This window comes from Brachyistius frenatus, unplaced genomic scaffold (genome assembly GCF_029030835.1).
Source record: "Brachyistius frenatus isolate BFR_SWC_R1_liver_20210118 unplaced genomic scaffold, ASM2903083v1 Contig_68, whole genome shotgun sequence".
Classification (NCBI taxonomy): domain Eukaryota; kingdom Metazoa; phylum Chordata; class Actinopteri; family Embiotocidae; genus Brachyistius; species Brachyistius frenatus.
In genome coordinates, this window is record NW_027210667.1 from 216,418 (window position 1) to 232,839 (window position 16,422).

The 16,422-nt window shown below is 39.9% G+C and overlaps 2 protein-coding genes across 2 annotated transcripts in view; both read right to left on the reverse strand.

Annotated features, from left to right (window-relative positions):
- The window catches only part of mtus2b (microtubule associated tumor suppressor candidate 2b), a 195,850-nt gene that overhangs the window by 47,311 nt on the left and 132,117 nt on the right, over nucleotides 1-16,422 (reverse strand). The gene's annotated exons all lie outside the window — the stretch shown is intronic.
- Nucleotides 1-16,422, reverse strand: part of LOC138626003 (LHFPL tetraspan subfamily member 6 protein) — a 42,151-nt gene that overhangs the window by 2,653 nt on the left and 23,076 nt on the right. The window contains exon 3 of the mRNA XM_069707373.1: nucleotides 1,988-2,086. Within this exon, the coding sequence (XP_069563474.1) occupies nucleotides 1,988-2,086 (99 nt within the window). The remainder of the gene's footprint in view (nucleotides 1-1,987; nucleotides 2,087-16,422) is intronic.

Genomic DNA, 16,422 nt, shown 5'->3' on the forward strand with positions numbered 1-16,422 from the left:
ATAAATCACACAACCTTAATCACATTAAAAGCAGCTAAAATTGAGAAAAAAAAAAAAAAAAAAGGCATGCTCTGTTATTTCAGTGTTTAACAATTTAAATCAGTCAGAATTACGTCTGTTTAAAATATGTGGTTTGGATTTAAATGCTGCTAAAGTTGCATTTATCTGCAAACATAGTAACAGCTGTAATCACGAATCTGTCACAGAAAATGTGTCAAAACAAAGGGTAAGTGTTGGCTCTATTTTTAAAAAGATACTAAGATATAATGTCAATGAATTTAAACAGTTCTGAACACATTTAACTGTTATTGTGCACGTTTATTAACTCTTATCTTATTCAAAGAACTAACTAAATTTGTTTTATTTTTATCTTTCATCCATCTGTCCAGAGTAATACATTTTAACACCAAATGACCAGATTGTCATTAAATGAATGCGATTAAGCTGTCTAATGGTGCTCTGGTGCCTTTGCCCAGTCAAAACCTTCCCTTGTGCAACACTTTGATTCAAGACAAAAACAGAATCTAATGGGGCACTAAATACAGTGCAACACCAGAGTACTGTGTTGGGTTGATAAAGCGGGAATTGTCACAAATCGTTCAAATAATAGCTCACCTCCTGCACATGTAGGCAGTATAAGCATTATAAAAGGCCAAATGTAACCGCTAGCACAGACAACGAGGCCAGCAACGTGATAAGGGTGTGATGATTGATTGATGGACACGTCATGACAGATAAGAGCCAATCAAGAAGTCTGTTACTGTTTTCAAAAGTGTCCGTTTTAGGAGTTCAAAAATGTCATGTGGATGCTTGGCGTAACTGTAGCTGAAGTTATGCATTATAAATGAAAATGAATTAGTCTATAGAAGAACTAATAGAGGATTTTTTCTTTTTAAGAAGTTGGTCGTGGATATAAATTCTCCATAGTGAATGAATCCGACCATTCCTATAAATCACCCATCATTTGTGCAAGATGTGATGGTCCTCTTTTCTGCCTCTCTCACTCTCTCGCCTTATTACCTCTATTTCTTTCCAGCTGTCTATCTTCTACAGTGCCAGTGTTAAGACGTCCGTCAGAGTAAGTTGGCTGCACCTGAGGAAGCAGTGGCCAAAGGATAGAAATTGACTGCTATCCCAGTCATTACCTTTTGCTAAGCAGCCGGGACACCTGTCAATTAATTTCATCATTCATCATTCATCATTTATCTGCTTCCGAGTAATTTTCTTTTACTTCTAAACTCATACGAAGAGCAATCAAAAAGTTCAGAGACTGCTCCTGTTGCATGCGAACAGAGCACAGCGCCGTGATGTGCTCAAGTCCATGATGAAATTGCAAATACAGTTCAGCTTAGTTTATTAAACACCCTTTTTCTGCTTTGATTAGTGTGCAAACTGTCTCATTTGTTGTCAGTCCTGAGCCAGATTTGTAACAATCAAAATCAAATGGAAAAATGTCCGAGTCAAAATGTCAGCACTAAACACACCGAAATCAGTCTGACTAATGATTAAGCTAAGGGTGAATTTTCAAAGGTTTTAGAGGCAGTGACACCAAATAATTTTTCCATTTACTGTCTGCTAACAATGTCAAAATATTTAACGTAAAAACACTTTGATTCGCATCAAATAAAGGAGCAGCTGCAGTATGAATACCTCTTCTGCCTCCCTTGTGCATATTACTGTCTGTGAGATAGTCCTAAAACACCAGCTGCATACAGAGCAGAAATTGAGCCCCTGCTTATTCTTCCCACATATTTATAGTTATACAACACTTTAGAAATTGGAGCTTTTGTTGACTTTTTATCGTGCATTTTAATCACCTCTTCTGTAAAAAAAAACTTTCTTACAAAAAAAGGCAGAGCATCATGGGTCAGATACAACGTCTGTAGGTGGTTTTACACCTTTTGTAAAAAAAACATTCAGTGAAAACAAAACAAATTCATGAACCACCTGTGTGTAAATGAAGCCTGCGTGTGGGCAGACAGCTTACCTAGTTGAAATTGGTTTGAGCTGTTGTTGCAGGTCTGTTGTACCTCCTCACTGCCCCATCCCAGTGGATAGAGTGCACAGCCTGATCCTATGAGCAGTCCTGGAAACAAGATGAAGAGGAGGAGAGTCAGTCAGCGTTGAGGCAACTGCAGCAACACAACTGATCACTGGGGCTTCAAAAATATCACAAAACATGGCTGGAGGCTGACAAGACACTTGTTAGAGGAAACCTGCAGCAAGGACAAACTCTCACCAAGGTGCTCTTTCAGCTCTGCACAGATTTTTTTTAGAAGATTTTGCCTCTGTGGGTTTTCATAATTTAAGAACCCTTTCATTAATGTGAATATTAATGCAAATTAGGGTGTTAGTATTTTTTTTTAATTTTTTTTATTGTTCCAGATATGCAGCAAAATGAAATGAAGTTAAACCCAGGTCTTATTTTTTAGCTTAATATGTTTTTTATTGATGATGAAAAAGACAATGAGCTGCTGTTCTCTAATAGAGTGATATGTGTGACCTAATCTCTGCGATTTCTTTCCCCACTGATTAAACGTTTCCAGCAGATACTGACAGAGGCAGCTCTGTTTAATTGCTATTTTTAAACAGCAGAGGCAGCTCTGACCTGTTCCAGCAGTTTTACCCGAGAACAAGCCTCACATTCTTTTGTAAAATGACACACATTGTGATTTTACCACTTTATCACATTTCTAATGCAACAAAATAAAGCGCTCCCTTTGCCAGCAGCTCATAAAGCCTGCTGCAAATGAGCAACGAACATATGCAAATAGCTTGGAAATTTCTCACAGAGGCAACACTGAAAAAACAAGCATTTGTTGGGTATGAAATAATTACTGTAAAACTCTGGAAAATCCTTGAGGGACTGCTTTATGTCAGTGATTAAAGAGACGTGTGACTGCGCTGAAAGCTGCATACACAGACAAGAGTAGAATCTAGTCAAGGCCATTACATTAAGGATTAATATTCTCAATATTTGCTTGCAGCCAGGTCTTGAGAAGTTATTCCCTGGATGTCAAGGCCTGTCTCTTGAAATTACCCAGTGGGGGCCCCTGGTAGGTGGCTTTGCCATCACATTAGCTTAATCCCCTCCGATGTGTCAGCCCTGCTATCAGTTTTGGGATGTGAAGACGGCAGCAGAGGAAGAGAAGGCAGGAAAGCGCTGCCTTCCAACCTGATTACCCCTGCCATCCAGGACTGCCGTATTACATCTAGACCAGATAACAAGCAGGAATTAATCCACATGCTAATGCAGATGGGCTCAACAAACTGGCTAACATCTGAGGTGGAGTAGGAAAAGTGAAAAAGACATCTGTGTTTTCCCCAGCTGTAGTCAAAAGGACAGCAAATGTCACTGGCGCAGTTCTGTGAGAAGAATTGACTGGCTGGCTATTGCACCGGCGGGTAGAAAATCAATTCAGTGAAACTCTGGCATATTGATGAGAATGAAGGGATATAAAAAGGCTCTGACCAAGTCTGTGTCATTACAGCTCAGGATCAGAGGGGATCCAGGGATTTTCATATCGTAACAACTCAGCCATTTCTCCCTTAAAAGAACTTCAGATGAGTTTCTGCTTCAGACCTGAAATTACTACCTTCAGCAGAGTAGTGGGCTACAGGAAAAGTAAAACAGCAGCATTTGATGTATATCCCTGTTCAAGCACTCATGTACCCCTGACGAACTTAGAAAAAAGAACAAGGTACAAAAATGCATTCAAGAGCAAGTGTGCACACATGAAGTCTTTTAAATGGTCTCTGTTATATAATGCTATAGAACGTGTTTTGATTCTAATTTGTAACAGTAAAGACAGTAAAGCATGCCAGCATGATAATGTATTCGTGATTAATATTAAACAAAATCAAAAATTCACTTTCAAGTGTTATGTAATGCAGAGATACAGCAGCATGTAATCAAAATGGATAGTCCTTGCAGCAACAGAGAAGGCAAATGTGTCTTTGTTTTCAAAAGACATTATTGTTTTTTTTCCCAGCAAAGTGTAAAATTAACATTGGAAAAATCAAGATTTATGGGGATTCTTAATCATACTTATAGTTAACGCTGGCTAAAATGAACAAAACCATAAAGTTGCTCGGCTCTGTCGAAGGCATCACAGGTAAGAAAGGGAAAATAAAGACTTCAGTGCAGTTTCCACATCAAGTCAGATTATGATGATGAAAGTGAACGCTGAAAATTGCTCCAAAACTACAGGCAGAAGGAGAGTTGTTGCCACAAGACAACAGACAAGCGCTGAATTCTATTGTGTAACTGCAGAAAATGGGTTTTCTGCTGGTTTTTTTGGGCTAAAGTCACAGAGCCTTCGCTGCAGTGCAATGTGAGCACTCACATGCTACTGTGACCCTATTAAGACAGATACTGCAAAACACAAATAATCCCTGTGAGGCCAGATTAACAAAAATATGAACATATCACGAAGGTGCAATTCAGTTCTGTATCTGGAAACCAACGTCTTTCTTACAGCTTTTTATTTGTTTGATTTATTTATTTTTTCCCAGGATGGTTAATTCCATCAAATCCCATCCTCCACACTCAGTATGTGGGTTATTGAAAACCAAAGGTAGGGAGGCTGGTGACTAGGATGTAGGAAAAAGATTACCAAGAATGAATAAGGCTCCTTCACATAATGCTTATGAGCCAAGCAGTTAGAAAGAAGTGTGGAGTTGTGCGAGGCAACTACACCTCAGGCTCTGATTCTGCATGCAAGCTGCTGCAGACAGATACTTCCACTACTTCCAGTCCTTCTTAACTTCCTAAGCTGACACAGATACCCCCGATCTGCACAAACAGACGGCCCAGGATTTGTGTCATTTGGCATGTGGTTGTCAGCTACAGCACTGTTTCTCAACGTTTTTAGCTCGTGACCTCTTCAACTTAAGTAAAGCCTTCTCATGACCTCCCTCCACAGACTGCATGTGAACACTTTTTTTTTTTTTTCTTCTTCTTCTATAAATCCTTTTGTGAATTCCCCTAATTTTCTGGACCCAAATCGAATGTCCTGGGCATGAGAACAACTGAACTGACAGACACGCCACAATCACAAGCACTAAACCCCATGCTAGACTTCATAAGATAAGATAAAACCTAATGATCCCCTTGGGGAAAAATGGGTCCTCTTTAGCAGAAAATAGCAGTAGCAAAGAGAAAATATCAATTACAGCATGATGGTCAATGTAAACAGCATTTCCCTACAAGGTGTAAGACTTGAAACTTTCATGTTCTTTGTGCTGCAATTTTAATTATGTGAAAGATTTTTGAAATCTTGGATTCAGAGTCATTTCTGTTTGAACTGATGAAGTCTTTTGTGAATTTCATAGCTTCGCCCAAAGCACAGAAAGGACATTTTCTCTCAGATGACAGGAACAGCTTAATTTTGCTCCGAGCAGATGGCCATCTCATGATGAAATCGTTGCGGGACTACACGGAGCTGCCGTGAGGATAGATGGTGGAATTCATCAGGAGGCTGTTACAGAGTCTATGCAGCAGCTACATGACAGTTTAAAACAGAAATGATCATAAAAGTGAGAAATCTTCCACCACCAGCGTCCACAGAAGTTACCAAGAATCCAAATAATGTTTTCCTTTAGCAGCATCAGTCAAGCCCTCAGGTCAAACTTAAAGATGCCTTTGGCTTTCTGGGAGATCAGGAGAGGTTGAAGCGCCGCTCTGTCAACACAGACCTGGCAGTTTTGTTTGTTTACCTTGTTGCTATTCGCCGGCAACCACTGTTTGTAAAACCTGAGCCCATTTTGGAATTTTCTTTCGGTTGCTATAGCAGCCGGCTGATTCTTGATAGTCTTCAGTGGTGGAGGAGGGAAGCAGGAAGAGGAAGAGGAAGGGGGGGGCAGATAGCATGAGCAATGCAGAGCAGAAGAAGCCAGACAACTCATTCACAGATCAAGTTTCAATTGATCTCCATGTGGTCATTATCCCAATGACTATCTCAGGCCTAATGGATTCTCTGAAAGGCTCCTCTATGAACTGGGAAAGAGTTGGGTTAAATGGATTTAACCAAAAACAATCAATCCCACATATCTGTGTTCAATCCATAAAATCTGCTCTAATATAGTGATCTTTCCTCCGCTTCCCCTTGCTTCAGATTTCATCATCGTAGTTGAGCTCACTTTTGAAATCGCGTTTTCACTGGATTAAAACGAACAGAGGTATTTTATTCCATCAGGGCTGAGCTATTGTTCCCCATCCTTTTTCTGTCAACGCTTTTTACCTGAATGAAAAACTGCCCCCTTTTCATATCCCCTACATTCTCTGACTTAGGCAGCGCTGATGCCTTTTGTCAAGCCTTCCTGCTCTCTGTCAAGACCCCAGGAATTTCTTTACCCTCCTTCATGCCTCAAGACAATACCATTCAAGGTTATCATTCAAGAGGCCAAAGAGGGCAGAGGAAAAAAAAAAAAAATAGCTGCTGCTAAAGCTGGAGAGAGTTTTGGTGGCCAGGGAATTGCAGTGGGGATGTGCCTGGATGAGCTAACTTAATATAAGACATTCCCTTTTGGGCTCTCAGGATCATCTAAAAGAGGCAGAGAAAATGTAATAGCAACCACACTTGGGAAGGCAGGCCTGTGCTGTGCCACAAAACATCACCTTTACGCCCTTTTGATCTTGATTTTGTTTTATAATCTTATTTTTCTTCTCAAGACAATTGAAAGAAAATGCCAAAGACAAAGGGCTCAGTCCCAATGTGGTTTCAAATGTTAAAATAACAATATAATGAAAAGAGACACAATAAGTCAACATTAGGATCAACAAAATGCTTCACGACTCCAAGAAATGCATGACAAAAACCAAGGGCTTAAAATGACATTGTTAACATGTTAATGAGTGGCTGACCTCATTCTCATTCTCTCTCGGTTCACTTTTTTCTGAGCTTTAATCAAAAGCAGCCACAGGTTCCCAGTGTCACATCAGCCTAAACATCCTGGGTGACTAATCTGTCCACAGACCCGTCCCTGCATGTTGAGGCATGTTTTCTCTCCTTCCCTTGAAACACCAGGCACAAGTACAAGTACAGCTGGCATGTCTGCTTTTTCTATGCGGTTTTTGATTTTCTCTGTCATTCAAAGCTGGATAGACGCTGTCGTTTTAAGAAAGATTTACTCCTGTGTGAGCATTTTTTCTGGCAAAGCTGGTGTTTTTTTACGTGAGCGAGAGGGGGATCGAGAGTTTCAGTTGAAAAGAGCAGTGAGAGATGGTGAGGTGGAGGATGAGGGGGATGCAGAGAAAGGAGGGATTTCAATAGAGTATGTGAAGTTTTATATGAAACATATAAATACTGCTGCAGCCAATGACTGACATTGAGCGTCATTTAGTTCATTGGGTTTCCACTCATTTACAAAAATGGTTAATCATTGGTATTCAATTCTTCTGTACTTTTATATACAACTTCTGTTGCCTTTAAAAAAAAAAAAAAAAAAAATCACTTCTTAGAGACTGCCAGACAAGAAGCGTGTTGATGGTGAAGATGTTTTTCTGTTTGGACCGATGTTTCCTCAAAAGTGTATATAATTGTAAAACTGTGTGAAGGGTGACGACACAGATCTGCCAGTCTCTCAGTTTTTGGCTTCACAACTTTGAAGCTGTATTACTGACCAGGCTAGAAAGATCAGAGCTCCGTGACAAACAAGCTCAGACTATTCATCCCGAGTGGGACCATCATCTTCATGACGCATTCTCGCCTTTCCCTTCTGGTATTTGCCACCGCCGGCCAAAGAAAAGATCAAATCCAGACAAAAGCTCCTTTATCCCATATTATTAGGTCATGTAAATGGGAGGTCTGCATGCTTGTATTTTGATGTCATCCTGCCAACCTACATGTTTTTTCATGTATACTGCTGCAACCAATGAATGGCTTTGTCTTAAGTTTCTGTCTGCTGAACATCAGCTGCCTTCTGGAACCAATTGATCACAACCTGAACTGATGTGAATTGAACTATATCCTTTAAGCATCTATCAATGCACAATTGTGTTCCATCAATTAGAGAAGACCTCAGTCTTCTTTTGGTTTAGCATATAAATTTACTTTAGTTTTTGCATCTTCTCAGTTGTGCATGACATGTTCTTGCTGTGCTTTGATGACGAGATTTAGACAAATTTAATCATTGAAAAAAGTAATATTTTTAAACAATTTTAGAATGAAAGTTTCTCTTACTATGCAGGTCTGAAAACTGTTTTTCCACGACAGGAACTTAAAATGTTTTAATTTAGAGCTGCAACAATTAGTCAAGTAATCAATTAGCTGATCAATAGAAAATTAACAGCAAAGTATTTTAATAATCAAATAAAGGTTTTGAGTCATTTTCTATTGAAAAAAAAATGCAAAGGACTTTTGATTCCAGCTATAAGTGTGAATAATTTTGGTTTCTTCAGTCCATCATGATGATACAATGAAATTTTTTTGATTGTGGGCTGTTGGTTGGGTCAAAACAATGAATTTTAGGCTGCACCGGAAAACATTCATCAATATTTTTCATCATTTTCTGATAGAAAAGGACCAAACCGATAATCTACATAACAATAACATAATCAACAGATTAATACATAATGAAAATAACTATTATTTGCAGCCCTAAAGTAATGAAGCTATTGTAACGTATTCTGATCTTCCCAAAAGTAACTAGCTGAAGAGGCGATGCTAATTCCTGGTGCTTTCCGGGAGAGCAGTGCTGTTGCATGTCGTTGGTCAAGCAAATGTAAATACAAAAAGGTCTACAAACGTCTAGGGTTGGGGTGTGCTACATAACAGTGTGCAGCAGAGCAAACTGCAAAACAGGTGATGATCATGAGCACTTAAAAGTTCATGGAAAACTGTCAAAATGCGATTTATCACTACAGCCATCAGTTTTGATTACACATATCTGAGGAACAGGGCAGAAATAAGCCCAGAATGATGCACAGAATGAACTGCCTAGTTGGTTTGTGCCACTCTTCTGTAACACAGTCTCATTTCATTCCATGTCCACCGATCAGTCACCGGCACTGTGTGGAAAGAGCAGTTTGTGTTTTATTGATCCGTTTCAGTGCTTTTCCGACAGGCATTCCGTCAAGAGCCGGTCTTATCTAATCGCACCACTCATTTGTCACACAGTTTCCAACCAAAACCAGTAGTTAATAAACACGCCAATTACATGAGCAAATTAATTTCTGCTTCATTAAACATGGGTTAAAAAAGCATTAGGTCCACAGCGCAGGAGCACAACACATAACAGGAAATTTGCACAAGCTGAAACTGGGGTGTGCTAAATACGAAGCACATAACTTTCAAAAGAGAACATTTTCTGGATGTGTGGGGAGAATGAGCTTTTCCCACAAGGGTGTAAATATGTTTTGTATATCTCACTCTTTCCAGCGACAAACCCATTCCTGCCTGAATCCTCCAGCCTGTCTCCTATGATCCCATATTGCAAATTGGACACTCTTCCCCCTACTTTCAGTGAAGAGAAAAAGTCAATAAGGGTCATGCAAAAAGAACAAAACAAGGGGAAGAATTCAGAGACATCCGGGTGAAAAAAATCCTCTATTTCCATTTTCCAAAATGCATTGCATACTTTCACCTTTCTCTTGTGAATCTAGTCACTCGTGCTAAACTAGTGTTGGAATCCGAAGCATGAAAATGGTAAAAACAGTGTGTTTTAGTTGAAACCTGCCAGATCAGGATCACCTGACTGCTAATATACTGAGCTGGTAACCATTTGTTTCCCCATTTCTTTCACAAAGTCCAAGGAAAGATTAGCTTTTGCAATATCTTGCAATGCGGTGACGATAAGCTACTTCACTTGTACATGGCATAGATGGAATCCATGCCTTATTTGGGTTAAATTTGACAAATTTATAAAAGCTAAGTAAGAGAAAAACATACTAAAAAGAAATATGTGTATCCTCAACAAACTGCTGCACAAGTGCACAGTAGTCTGTTTTTTCAATTTAAAATGTGTAGGCTGTTCCATCCATCAGAGAGGCAGGTCAAGGGAAGAAGAAAATGTGCGATGAGAACAACCAAGCCAAAGGGTATGGAAATCCTCCTCAGGGAAGGATCTATTTTATAGGGTTCTACAAGTGCAGCTCTTCTAACTGGGTCATGTCTGATGCGTTGAGCAGCACCCTCCTCCCACTGAGAGCCTGACAGAAAAGCATGATGGAAAAGTCAGAATGTACCTACAGCAATGGATTCCTTAATTAGCCCTAAAGTAAGTGGTAAGCATGCTAGCAGAAGGCCTTCTGGGGAGAGGGGGAAATCAAAGACACTGCAATCTACGCTGTAATATTCATGTTAATAGCATCCAAATATGCAATAAATGTTTTAGTATCCTCCACGCAGACACTGGCAGACATCAAAATGCCTCTCTGACAGTACTGGGGCTCATCATGTGAGCAGCTCCACGCCACAAACACAAAGAGCCTCCTTTGAAAAGACAATGCAATGCTTCAGGGATTGAGGGAAAAACTGACTCCCACTGCCAAGTGTACAAAGTACTGCACAGCCTGTGTTTAAAGTCCCGGCCCACTGCATTCATACTGTCTTCTGGGACACAGCAGGCAAGCTTATTACCCCCGGGGATTGAGTTTAAGCAGTCTTACCCTACCCCCAAAAGTCAAATATTCCCCCAACTAACGGGTCATTCTTACTGCAGGATATCATCGTGTGAGTGTAATATGAAAACTATTTAGTAGAGTGGAAAACTCAGTGGGACACGAGGCCCATTCTATAGCTGTGGAAGAGTATACAAATAATCATCATTGAGAAAACAGCATTTCATTCAAGTGTAATGACAACATGTTAGTTAGATACAACAGTTTAAAAGAGCCCACAACATGTTGATGTGAATATTGGTGATTTTCTTAAAGTAATAGTTGGTTATTTTGAGCTCAGTTTCTTACCACTCTCATATTATTGTATTATCATTAAATGCAGTGAGCAACCGGCCAGCAAAGTTTAGTACAGAAACTTGAAACATCAGGAAACAGCGAGCTCTGTCCAAAGCCAAAGGCTACATATCTACTGACCAGCTCCTCTGAAGTATCCAAAATCATATTTGTTTTCTCTGTCCAAAAAACAAAGCATAAGAACTTGTCTATTTTGGCAGGTAGATTTTGTTACTTTTCGACAGTTAGGCGAAGCGACGTGGATACCGGTGGTACGTAGCGTTGTTTTGATCAATGTTCTTATCTGACCGTCTCCAACAAATTCTCACAGTCTGAATCTATTGTTTTACGTCCGAGTTCATTAGCTGTAATGTTATCTTTTCAAAGTTATTACCTTTGCCAAGGAGGTTATATTTTCAGTACAGAAAACCTACTGGCCTGATTTTCATAAAACTTGGTAAAAAGGAGAAGCAAAGGCCAAGGAAGAACCCATTACATTTTGGTGCTGACATAAACCCAGGTGTGGCTATGAATTATTTGTCATTTCGCAAGATGCGAGAGCATTGGGACCACGAAATGCCATACATCATAAAATCCAGTAGAGTGAAGTTCAATAGTGACAAGAAAATAGGCAATTCTAGCAATGCAATGACTGTATACCGATGCACATCCATAGGTACCGGAAATCCTCTGGGACACATATGCACTTGCGCAAAATTAATACATCAAGCAGTCATTATGGCGCACTGACGACAGTGTTTTATAGGGCAGAACTCGAACAACAGCTGGGAAATGAGGCTTCAGCAACGCATATATAAACTTTGACATGATTTTCTAATAGTTTTGGAAATACATTCAGAAACTTGTTCTTGATTTGCATATCACAGAAGAGCGGACTATTGTCCTTGGCAGAGGTAGGTGCTCTCCGAGTGCCCTTTTAGTTTCTTATGTATTGCTCGAGAGAGAGAGGTTGTGATCACGCTCAAGTGGCTCCGCTTTCATCACATGTTGTTATCGTGACATTTGGGCGCTCTGAAAGAAAACGGCATAAATGAGAATACATTATGTAACATGTAATCTGTCAGCAATACAATGAAGAGGCAGGGATCGGTTATGTGGAATTGTGTGTGCTCATGACATTTTGTATGATACTGATGTGGTATAGTGATCCTGTAATCATATTATATCAAGCTTATCCTGTCCGCTCAAGGATGAAAAGCTATTTCTGCCCCGATGAGTCCGCAGATTGAATCCAAACAAATGTCAAGAAAAGGATACCGGTTCTATTTCCTATGAGGATTTGTCACGATCATGCTTTTTTTTCTGGTTGTTGTTGCCATGCCAACTATGGGTAGTGAAATTAGTAAAGCTATTATGTTGAGATAAATGTTGCTGATGCAACTACAGCGTGGAGCCTCAACAATGTTACAGAGTTCCTAATAAAATCTAGAATAAACTAAAAGAGACATGAAAGTGACACGTTGGAACCACTTTGGTGTTAAAACGTCTGATATGGTAAAACATGATGAAATATCCAGAGGGCTTGAAGGCTTTTCCCTAACCAGTGATTATTTTTACCTCTTGGTCTGAGTACGGTCTAAATGTGATGACTTGATTCTTGTGTTGACAGAGATCTTCACATAATGTTCATCTTGATAAACTGGTTGTATTTCTTCAGTTAAGCTCTCAGGCAAACTAAATCAAAAAACAGTTAAGGCAAAGAAATCAAACCAGTTGGATGAGTATGAATCCTGACAAATTGAAACCCAAAGGAGTGAGCACTAGCAGGTGGGCTGAAAATGAAGCAGTTTATGTGGGTAATTACAGAAGATACAGTAAACACCCATAATTATGTGAAATAAATCCATTACTTTCTTTTTCCAACTCCTGCTTCCATTTAGGAAAATGAGAAAAAACATGATGTAATGCAGAATGAACGAACAATGAAGCCATTATTCAGCATGGTGTTTTCCTAATAACGTGGACTTTTAAAACAGGATGGTGTCCTGCTCAACTTTCTTTTAACTATGCTTCAGACGATACAACCTTGACACCTCTATTACACTTCTGCCTCCCACAAACACATGGTTTCAAGCAAGCAGCAGGCATTCATGCCGTAAGAGTCAGTGGATCATATGAATCCAAAGATTATAGTGGAGGCGCAAGGACGAATGAAAATCAATAGTTCTCTCGAGTCCTTTCTAAAACTGCATTCACCGAGTTGTTTCAGAGAGGGGAAAAAAAAATCTGAACACAAAGAGATGCATTAAGATGTAGGAGCAATACTCTTTATGCACTAGCGGTTTACAAGCAGTCACAGTGGCTGTGAGTTTCTACTGTCCCACTGCCTTAGTCAATACTGGAATAGCAACAAAATATGTCTGAATGCCATATAATTCATAATTAGCCCCTTCTTTGTTTTCTGAAGCACATAAGGACAAGAATGAAATTCAGGATATCCCGTGGCACTAAGCAAAGCTAAACTTTAATCTCTCCAAAAAAAGCATTTAAGACCTACCTGAGTGGTTTCCACTAATGCCTGCCGGTTTACAGCAAGTAGCAACATTTTGCATCTGAACGAGGAGACCGTTCAATGCTAAATCAGTTTACCAGGGATTAGTAAGTATTACCTGAGAATCTCTGACTTCACCAAGATGTGAAAGGTAGTTATTCTGTGGATTCAACCCCTTGCTTTTTATCTATTTATTTTTGTCCAGAAAAAAACATCCAACATTTTTATAGTAACCTTCTCAAAAAGGTGGTGGCAGTTCAGGTTATGACCCGGTACTGGTATTGCTGGGAGGAAACTGTTGAATTACAACCATGTCTCCGACTGGGATTAAAATCATCACTGATCTCCCTCAACTATAAATTACTTCCAAATCTGAAGTTATATTACTTCAGTACTAACAGAGCTTTATAACGTTCCATAATAAAGTACCATCAGTATTCATGGACATGAACCTCTTCAAAAGCTTAAAATGAGATCAAACTTGGGTCTGCTACACTGATGTATTAGAGATTAGCTTTGTGGGATGAAACTGTGAAATTTTACTGCAAAATTAACTTTGTGTAATTATAGGGCTCTCAGCTATGAGGCAGACAAGTTTGCCTCTGTCATGTCAGGAGTCCTTTGAAAAGACCTCATCCACAAAACATTCCCTGAGTGGATCAAGAGCAGCTTGTTACTCCTCACAAATTACAACTGTTTTCCAAGATCATAGGTCACAGTATGTGCAAACCCTTTTTCAAGAGTGATTTTTTTTAAAATTTTGATTACTATAGCATTGTCATGGCAGCCTCACAGTGACTGAATAGCCTGCCAAGGGCTGTTGAGAATGTATCACTGGAGATTTCAGAGCCAGTCAGTCTGATTGATTGAGCCATAAAGAGTTTGTCTGTGGGGACATCGGGCCTCAGATAAAAGATTATGAGGTTGTTGAGTGTTGATTAATCTCATAGGATATACCCTCTGGCCAGTGGTGCTGAAAGATTTATATTACCAGGGTCTCAGCAGCAAAATATACGTACACTGAATCGGAGTGATTTGAAGTCAGCGAGGACGTGACAATCCCATAGTATCCTCAGGACACGAGCTAAATCAAAATGGAAATTTCACAACTCCATAATGAGTGCACTGATTGACAGATGAAGCATAACAGAACATGGGTGACAAAATAAATTGCATATCTCAAAGGCAACAATGACAATTTCCTTTTTGCTTACTTCTAAATAAGGACTATGATGGCGACGAGAGAAAGAAATTCCTCTGCATATTTATACAGGACCTTGTCTGTGTCAAGCCCTGCCCCACCCCCTGGACTTTGGCTGCCTGATTATTATTCAGTGAATTCATTAAGACACAATCGCTAGTGTCTGGGAACATGGGAACTCTTGATGGAGGAGAGCTTGAGTTCAGCCCACTGGGTAAGACCATAAAGAGGAAAAACACCCCATCCCCCAAACGTGAAGGTCACTACGTCCTTACTCTGTTACTGATTTGATGATCAGAGATATACAGCAGTTGGGGGCGTTCGGTGTTATGATCTTCATATGCGTAAAAAGATCAGCGCTCACTCCGCCTGAGGAAAAAGGTAAATGTGAGTCGGACTTTAAGCTTGATTGTCCCCAAAGGCAATCACCCACAATTCATCACCCTGGAGGGAGTGTTGTTGTTCTGTGTTGTAATATAGTGTTCCCCCTTGTAAGCAATAAAAATAAATATAAATGAGATCAGACTTTGTAGCTCGCAGACCATCCATCCGTCGAAGTTGTACCCCCACCCCTATCTCCCCAACTATTAAAATCAATGTCATTAAGATGAATGAACAGCAGAAACCAAGGGGGACATCGTGTAGACAAACTCTTCCGGCTGCTCCAGTGGTTAATACATTAAAGAGGCAAACTTTGGTTGCGTCCCGGCAACCCAGTGATGAATCATTCCTTGGGGAAGCACTTACACACTTCAGCCAGTTTAATAAAAAACATCCCCAAAAAACGTGCCGCATGAAAGCCTCACAATAATAAATCACAAGTGATGCACACAGCCACGCTGCACAAATCCACCACAGTTTGGCTTGGCCCTCCGCCCACTGCTGGACTGTCAATCTTGTGTGTGTCTTTCATCCTGCTGTTATCACTGTGACTTGCTGCACGAAGGGATATCTCTTTGTCATCACCCGTTATCTCTGAAAAATTATTTAAAATTATCAATCAGAGGAACACACTCACTTCCCATGGGTTACATCTCCCAAGTTATGCTTCAGTATTTCACTTTAAGTGGTCTCTTGATGGCTGAGTAAAGGTTTTGGTTGCACCAATTTTAAGGTGTTCACATCAAAACTGATTAGCATAAAGAAACAAAGGAGAATATAATGAAGTGTTCTAGTAGTTCACAGCATCCCCGAGGGAAATCTGTGCCATATCCTGAAGCTTCTTTCTGTTTTTTTCTTTTTTTTTGCACCACAATGAAGAAGAAACACTTTGATCATCGACTGCATCTCACTCACCAAGAGAGGACGGAAAACAGAGTTGGGGCATAAGAGTTGAGTTTTCCACACGAGGGAATGCAGAGCAGAGGAAAATGAGGTGAACAGTCAAAAAAAGCAAAGTAAAAAAAAAAAAAAACTCAAGCAGCTGCAGCAGCATTGACAGGAAACTCAGTTGCTGAAGCAAGTGTCAAAGAAAGCAAATTGCTAAACCCTTCTGACACATCGTGCAGTCTCCTGGTTGTCACAACAAGAGTGGAAATTAAGTTGCCACCAACAGAGAATGCCAAGGAAAGATTCCCAGCATCAAGAACAATGAGTGTGCTGACAAGATATCGTTTCACTTAAGATAATTAATTCACAAATTGATATTTTATTGCTCTTTTGTCCAATAAAGGATTTGAATTATTGTGCTCACCATCCTGAGTGTCTGCCATGGTGCCAAAGCTAAAATAGGCTTTCTCTCAGCAGGAACCAGAGCGCTCTGTCTCCAAAAGATGCTTTCTTTTCTTATAGAGCTCAGTCATGGCACACGCAGAA